General features: G+C 38.4%; 1 protein-coding gene across 1 annotated transcript; it reads right to left on the reverse strand.

The window, feature by feature from the left end:
* Nucleotides 1–729: 729 nt before the first annotated feature.
* chac2 (ChaC, cation transport regulator homolog 2 (E. coli)) lies at nucleotides 730–8,176 on the reverse strand. Its single transcript, XM_062054814.1, has 3 exons — nucleotides 7,861–8,176; nucleotides 7,586–7,621; nucleotides 730–1,568 (listed from the first exon to the last, which is right to left on the reverse strand). The coding sequence occupies exons 1-3, from the start codon at nucleotides 7,993–7,995 to the stop codon at nucleotides 1,200–1,202; spliced, it is 540 nt and encodes a 179-aa protein (XP_061910798.1). The 5' UTR covers nucleotides 7,996–8,176; the 3' UTR covers nucleotides 730–1,199.
* Nucleotides 8,177–8,737: the final 561 nt, after the last annotated feature.

Genomic DNA, 8,737 nt, shown 5'->3' on the forward strand with positions numbered 1-8,737 from the left:
ACAGTGGCAGAATAATTCCTCATTTTATTTAGATTTGTTTTTATTTATTAACCCTTACAATAATACATTTTATTAAATTATTAGCCCTCTATATTAGGGATGTCAAATTTTTACAATAAAAATGAACATATGTGATTTATCACAAAAAACATTGCATTAATTAGATTAATTCTGCATTTTATAATTTTTTACAATGTATTTTGTATCTTGATTAATGCTATAAATTTGTATGAGTAATTACATGAGTTAAGTCGTTATTTTTGACACCCCTAACATATACAGTGTATTATACAGTCCTAATATATTAGCCATATATATTGGGGCTGTCAAACTTAAGGAGCTTAAAATAAACTATTTTAAAAAAAAATCTAATTAAATTCTGCAATTATACATGATTAATGTGATAATTTTTCATTATTTATGACAGTCCTAATATATTAGCCCTATATATTGGAGCTGTCAAAATGTTGACATTTGCAGATTAATTCAGTTCTTTTTTTTTTACAAAAATTATAAGCCCTATTTATTAGGGTTGTCAAAATTAATGAGGTAACTCATGTGATTAATCACAAGTTTTGTGCAAATTAATGACGTGCGTTCAAGTAAAATGTTTAAAAGTGTTCCTGGAAGACATCCTGACAATACAATTGCATTGTGTACAACTATTGGGGTATTTTCTTAAATATATTTAAATAATGCAGTTAAGTAATCACACGTGATGAATCCAAGTTCCATTTTTTTTATTTTTTTTTAAATAATCATTTGACAGCCCTTATATATATCCCAGACATTTAAGCATTCATATCATTCATGATGTCTTAGTTTTTTAATACATTTGCAAAAAAGAAATTCTAAAAACTTTTCCACACTGTCATTATAAGGTATTGTGTGAAGACTTTGAGAATAATAAATGTATTCCATTTTGGAATAAGGCTGCAACATAAGAAAATGTGGAAAAAGTGTGAATACAAACTTCGATCCAACTGTCTACAATTTCCCCTTTTTCATTTCCCAGGCTTTCTTATTCAACGTTGGAGAAGACGCAGCACTTGTTGTCTGCTACGTGGTCCTCCTCGCTTCCAGTGTGTTTGTGTTGTGTAGCACCAGGAAGTGGAAGGTACTGTCGCATGTGTTTATTTACATATTGTGGAGTAGCGAGAGATGAAAAAACCTGAGATCTATCGTCACCTTGGGAGTTGTTATTCCTGCTCCACTTTCTGCCGCACCAGCGTCTCCAGCGAGAACAGATGCACGTCTTTGTCCTCGGGCAGGATGCTCCTGACGGCGTGGGCCAGCTGGAACAGGTACTCCGTGTTCTGCCCGCTCGGCCCCGTGGAGCCCGCGATCTGGTCGGCGATCTCCTCCAGGGGGGCGGGGCCCAGGTAGTCGGGGTTGTCCCGCGAGCCGATGTAGAGGAGCGTCTGGGCGGGGGTGCGGCCGTCGTCCCGTCTGGGGTGGAAGGTCACGGGCATGACCCGGTAGCCGCCCTTCTCCCGGTGGTCGAGGTAGCGCTTCACTTCCTGCTCGCGGCCCGTGGGGAGCTTGTAGGCCACGCCCCAAACGCAGCCCTAAAGAGGAACGCGGGACAAAAGACGCTTGTTTGTTTACTCGACAATGCAGGAAGTAGGTCATTCTGCACAATGAATGTTGGAGGTGGAGTTAACGGTTACCGCTATTTTTGTAAGTACCGTATTTTTCCGAGTATAAGTTGCACCGGCCAAAAATGCATAATAAAGAAGGAAAAAAACATACAGTGTATATAAGTGGCACTGGAGTATAAGTCGCATTTTTTGGGGGAAATGTATTTGATAAAAGCCAACAGCAAGAATAGACAATTTAAAATGTGTAAAGAATAGTGAACAACAGGCTGAATAAGTGTACGTTATATGAGGCATAAATAACCAACTGGTATGTTAACGTAACATATTATGGTAAGAGTCATTCAAATAACTATAACATATAGAACATGCTATACGTTTACCAAACAATCTGTCACTCCTAATCGCTAAATCCCATTAAGTCTCTTACGTGAATGACATCAATAATATTATTGGATATTTTACGCTAATGTGTTAATCATTTCACACATAAGTCGCTCCTGAGTATAAGTCGCACCCCCGGCCAAACTATGAAAAAAACTGCGACTTATAGTCCGAAAAATACGGTATACCCAGATATGGGCATACTAATCAATTTAATTGATCATTAAGAAGTCCAAATGGAACGCAGTACCTGCCTGAGGCCAGCAGAGGCGCTGTTGCTTTGGTCTAATTTGCATTCTTAAAGAGCAAGAACACCATAATGGTTTTACTCTGCATTACCAGTAAGACACTGGCATGGAAACGGGAGGTCAGAACATTCAAAGAAAGATTATCCCGTCCCATTTTCTGGAGAAATATTTAACTGAGGAAATGTGTGTATATATACACTACCGTTCAAAAGTTTGGGGTCACCCAAACAATTTAGTGGAATAGCCTTCATTTCTAAGAACAAGAATAGACTGTGGAGTTTCAGATGAAAGTTCTCTTTTTCTGGCCATTTTGAGCGTTTAATTGAGCCCACAAATGTGATGCTCCAGAAAGTCAATGTGCTCAAAGGAAGGTCAGTTTTGTAGCTTCTGTAACGAGCTAAAGTGTTTTCAGATGTGTGAACATGATTGCACAAGGGTTTTCTAATCATCAATTAGCCTTCTGAGCCAATGAGCAAACACATTGTACCATTAGAACACTGGAGTGATAGTTGCTGGAAATGGGCCTCTATACACCTATGTAGATATTGCACCAAAAAGCAGACATTGGCAGCTAGAATAGTCATTTAGCACATTAGCAATGTATAGAGTGTATTTCTGTAAAGTTATCTTCATTGAAAAGTACAGTGCTTTTCCTGCAAAAATAAGGACATTTCAAGTAGTGTGTGTGTATATATATATATATATATATATATATATATATATATATATATATATATATATATATATATATATATATATATATGTCTTAATTAGATTATCCAAAAAAATAGCACTCGATACCGTGGTAGAGCGTAATATGTATGTGTGGGAAAAATCACAAGACTATTTCATCTCTACAGGCCTGTTTCATGAGGGGTTTACCTCAATGATCAGGAGATTTTCTGATCTCCTGATGATTGAGGGAAACCCCTCATGAAACAGGCCTGTAGAGATTAAATAGTCTTGTGATTTTTCCCACACATGCATATATATATATTAGAGATGTCCGATAATATCGGCCTGGCGATATTATCGGCCGATATATGTGTTAAAATGTAATATCGGAAATTATCGGTATCGTTTTTTTTATTATCGGTATCGTTTTTTTTTTTGTTGTTTTTTTTTTATTAAATCCACATAAAAAACACAAGATACACTTACAATTAGTGCACCAACCCAAAAAACCTCCCTCCCTTCTTACACTCATTCACACAAAAGGGTTGTTTCTTTCTGTTATTAATATTCTGCTTCCTACATTATATATCAATATATATCAATACAGTCTGCAAGGGATACAGTCCGTAAGCACACATGATTGTGCGTGCTGCTGCTCCACTAATAGTACTAACCTTTAACACTTAATTTTAAAAATGTTCATTCATTACTAGTTTCTATGTAACTGTTTTTATATTGTTTTACTTTCTTTTTTATTCAAGAAAATGTTTTTAATTTATTTATCTTATTTTACTAATTTTTTTAAAAAGTACCTTATCTTCACCATACCTGGTTGTCCAAATTAGGCATAATAATGTGTTAATTCCACGACTGCATATATCGGTTGATATCTGTATCGGTTGATATCGGTATCGGTAATTAAAGAGTTGGACAATATCGGCATATCGGATATCGGCAAAAAGCCATTATCGGACATCCCTAATATATATATATATATATATATATATATATATATATATATATATATATATATATATATATATATATATATATATATATATATATATATATATATAAGTTGAAAAGGATTTGCAAATCATTGTATTCTGTTTTTATTTACGAATTACACAACATGCAAACTTCACTGGTTTTGGGGTTTTTGTAAATAAACTCAAGAAATAATACATTCAAATTGATCTGCAACATTAACCCAGGAGCACATTATGTAAAACAGTTAAACCTACAAAATAAAACAATTTGTACAGATTATTATTATTATTACTATTTGTAATCAAAATGAGGAAGTCAGTATGAATGACTACAACGAGCACGTTTTGCAGTGTACTTTTCTGAGCATGGTTTGAAGCACGATACTGCATGATACTGATAAAGCACGCTCCAGGGTCACAAAGCCTCCCTGACATTATTTGACAAGAACTTCTTTACTGGAAAGAACAAATCAATATTTTGCTTTTCCAAGCCTTAATACCTTTTTTGTTTTTCTCTCCTGAACGTCGTCAACGGAGCGATGCTAACTTCCTTCCAACTGTGCGCCGTAATCTTCTCAGATATGCATCGCTCCCCACTCAGTGCATATTTCTTTATCGGCAAATTATCTCCCATCCAAGGTCGCCATACGAGGCGTCCTCCTGGCTTTTGTTTCAGCCGAGCGAGATACATATCTTTTGTTTAATACGTGCGTACACTATTCTTGACCTTCTAAGGATACAACTGTATGTTGTTTCTTTCATTCCAACTGTGACTTTTCTGCATTGTCTTCCCTCCCAAGTTCACTCTTAATGAACACAAGTGACAGATGACAAGGCAGTAAAATAAAATGATTGTCAGGTGCTTGTTTAATGGCTGCGTAACGGGGCGTTGTCCCATTAATTTTGATGTCGTCGCATCAAAGGTGAAGGCGAGTACGCGCAGTAAATGTTATGCATGCGCACACGCCGTTGTAATTTGGAATAAGGTCATTAGCTGTTCAAATATTGAGCCAAGCGTGAAGATTCATTGCTGGTTCATTCCGCTTTTGTGCAGACGTATCACATACTGTATGTCATACTGTACATATCAGCTATTTCCTGCCAGGGCCTCCTCGTACACAAACATACTTAAAGGGGAACTGCAGTTTCTGGGGGGGATTTTGCTTATTATTCACAACTTATATGTAAGACAAGAACATGTTTTTTAATGCATTCTACAAAACCCAAAACCAGTAAAGTTGTCACGTTGTGTAAATTGTAAATAAAAAGAGAATACAATGATTTGCAAATCCTTTTCAACTTATATTCAATTAAATAGACTGCAAAGACAAGATATTTCATGTTCACACTGAGAAACTTCATTTATTTTTGCAAATAATGGTTAGAATTTAATGGCAGCAACACATTGCAAAGAAGTTGTCACAGGGGCATGTTCACCACTGTGTTACATGGCCTTTCCTTTTAACAACACTCAGTAAGGGTTTGGGAAGTGAGGAGACACATTTTTGACGCTTTTCAGGTGGAATTCTTTCCCATTCTTGCTTGATGTACAGCTTAAGTTGTTCAACAGTCCGGGGGTCTCCATTGTGCTATTGCAGGTGCCACACATTTTCAATGGGAGACAGGTCTGGACTACAGGCAGGCCAGTCTAGTACCCGCACTCTTTTACTAAGAAGCCACGTTGATGTAACACGTGGCTTGGCATTGTCTTGCTGAAATAAGCAGGGGCGTCCATGGTAACGCTGCTTGGATGGCAACATATGTTGCTCCAAAAGCTGTATGTACCTTTCAGCATTAATGGTGCCTTCACAGATGTGTAAGTTACCCATGCCTTGGGCACTAATACACCCCCATACCATCACACATGCTGCCTTTTACACTTTGCGCCTATAACAATCCGGATGGTTCTTTTCCTCTTTGGTCCGGAGGACACGACGTCCACAGTTTCCACAAACAATTTGAAATGTGGACTCGTCAGACCACAGAACACTTTTCCACTTTGTATCAGTCCATATTAGATGAGCTCGAGCCCAGCGAAGCCGGCTGCGTTTCTGGGTGTTGTTGATAAATGACTTTTGCTTTGCATAGTAGAGTTTTAACTTGCACTTACAGTTGTAGCGACCAACTGTAGTTACCGACTAGTTTTCTGAAGTGTTCCTGAGCCCCTGTGGTGATATCCTTTACACACTGATGTCACTTTTTGATGCACTACCGCCTGAGGGATCGAATGTTATGGACATTCAATGTTGGTTTTCGGCCTTTCTCTAGATTCTCTGAACCTTTTGATGATATTACGGAGCGTAGATGGTGAAATCCCTAAATTCCTTGCAATAGCTCGTTGAGAAATGTTGTTCTTAAACTGTTCAACAATTTGCTCAGGCATTTGTTGACAAAGTGGTGACCCTCACCCCATCCTTGTTTGTGAATGACTGAGCATTTCATGGAATCTACTTTTATACCCAATCATGGCACCCACCTGTTCCCAATTAGCCTGTTCACCTGTGGGATGTTCCAAATAAGTGTTTGAAGAGCATTCCTCAACTTTCTCAGTCTTTTTGCCACTTGTGCCAGCTTTTTTGAAACATGTTGCAGGCATCAAATTCCAAATGAGCTAATATTTGCAACAAAAAAAAGTTTACTCTTAGGCGGTACTGCATCAAAAGGCGACATCAGTGTGTAAAGGATATCACCACATGGGCTCAGGAACACTTCAGAAAACCACTGTCAGTCACTACTGTTCGTCTGTACATCTGTAAGTGCAAGTTAAAACTCCACTATGCAAAGCGAAAGCCATTTATCAACAACACCCAGAAACGCCGTCGGCTTCGCTGGGCCCGAGCTCATCTAAGATGGAATGATGCAAAGTGGAAAAGTGTTCTGTGGTCTGACGAGTCCACATTTCAAATTGTTTTTGGAAACTGTGGACGTCATGTCTTCCGGACTAAAGAGGAAAAGAACCATCTGGACTGTTATGGGCGCAAAATTTAAAAGGCAGCATGTGTGATGGTATGGGGGTGTATTAGTGCCCAAGACATGGGTAACTTACACATCTGTGAAGGCACCATTAATGCTGAAGGGTACATACAGCTTTTGGAGCAAAATATGTTGCCATCCAAGCAACGTTATCGTGGACGCCCCTGCTTATTTCAGCAAGACAATGCCAAGCCACGTGTTACATCAACGTGGCTTCATAGTAAAAGAGTGCGGGTACTAGACTGGCCTGCCTGTAGTCCAGACCTGTCTCCCATTGAAAATGTGTGAAGCCTAAAATAGCACAACGGAGAACCCTGACTTTTGAACAACTTAAGCTGTACATCAAGCAAGAATGGGAAATAATTCCACCTGAGAAGCTTCAAAAATGTGTCTCCTCAGTTCCCAAACATTTACTGAGTGTTGTTAAAAGGAAAGGCCATGTAACACAGTGGTGAACATGCCCCTGTGACAACTTCTTTGCAATGTGTTGCTGCCATTAAATTCCAAGTTAATGATTATTTGCAAAAAAAGTACATTTCTCACTTCGAACATGAAGTATCTTGTCTTTGCAGTCTATTCAATTGAATATAAGTTGAAAAGGATTTGCAAATTCTGTTTTTATGTACGAATTACACAACGTGCCAACTTCACTGGTTTCGGGGGTTTGTACTTTTTAAAATAATGCTGTTACTTATTTTGTTATGATGGTCCTACTTACCTCAGGATCCTCAACCAGAGTCACCACTCGGCCAGGCTGTAAAAAAAAAAAGAAGTTAATAGTAACTTGTAAACCAATATGAAAATATGAACATACTTTAAATACACAAACAACACAGTTATGGAATTTCCCAGCAACTTTGAAGTCGCTTGCGTAATAATAACTGCGTATCTATGATGCAACTCAGATGTCCGGACCCCCAAACGCATCACGAGTATGTTATTTTACCAATCATCGCTCATTGACCGGCACTCCCGTTAGTTGGACGGACTTACTTTCCCCGGCACTCCCCGGTGGTCGGTGCTCCCCTGCCAGAAGCGACGGCTGAAGCCTTTAATGTAACCGACTCTTTTCTCCTCATAAGGGAAGTCTACCTTCCAAATAAGGGAGCCGTAGCCGAAGACCCACATGGTGTTCGCCTCGATGCTCGTCACATTAAATACCCCCCGCGAGCCCAAAAGGGACAAGCGGTAGAAATGGATGGATGGATGGGCATTAACAGAGAGCACTAAGTAAAGAATAAATACAATTCTGACATTATGAAGCAGCTCAGTGTCAAGGCCAACCTAGATAGTGAGAGCTGCGTTTCACAATAAAGCTTCAGTTGTCCGTTGTAAGCAGCATTTTAAGACGAAGAACGTCCAGAATGCTCTGAATTCATTTATTTAAAAAAAAAACACAACTTGTCAATATTTGTACGGAAATAACGTTTGCAGAATGTACAGTTGAACAAGTTTAACGTAACGTTCGGGGGCTTTTGTTTTGAAGTTTTCTCTGTCCAAACCGGACGTTTATTCTGGCAAAGCTAGCGGTCGCACCTGTCATTGTGCTGGCGCTCCAAAGACATCATGGTTGTTTTAGGAGTTCACCTTTTAACTCTGATGTCTTTAATTCATTATTTGGCTATGACGTTTGTGTTGTTTGATTCTTTTTTAAATCATTCGTTTTTCTATGGCTGCTCAAATTACAGACGTCACGCTTTTCTTGTGACGCTCATGACGTCAGAGCTATTCGCTTCCGGCTGCTGCTGTTAATTATTCAAATGTTGTTATTTTTTGGGATCTTCTTACCCTAAAAGTTGCCCCCTTATAATCATAAAAAAAAGAAAATTCTTGAAATACAATATTTTTTGGTATTAATTTAAAGGAAAAC

The sequence above is a fragment of the Entelurus aequoreus genome, linkage group LG08, assembly GCF_033978785.1.
Source record: "Entelurus aequoreus isolate RoL-2023_Sb linkage group LG08, RoL_Eaeq_v1.1, whole genome shotgun sequence".
Lineage (NCBI taxonomy): Eukaryota > Metazoa > Chordata > Actinopteri > Syngnathiformes > Syngnathidae > Entelurus > Entelurus aequoreus.

Bases quoted from the DNA above. Each gene is read 5' to 3' on its own strand.
- chac2 (XM_062054814.1), bottom strand. From the start codon at position 7,995: ATGTGGGTCTTCGGCTACGGCTCCCTTATTTGGAAGGTAGACTTCCCT. The intron at 7,622-7,860 runs GTAAGTCCGTCC...TTTTTTTTACAG, and splicing joins ACCGGGGAGTGCCGGGGAAA to CCTGGCCGAGTGGTGACTCT. The intron at 1,569-7,585 runs GTAAGTAGGACC...GTTCCTCTTTAG, and splicing joins CTCTGGTTGAGGATCCTGAG to GGCTGCGTTTGGGGCGTGGC.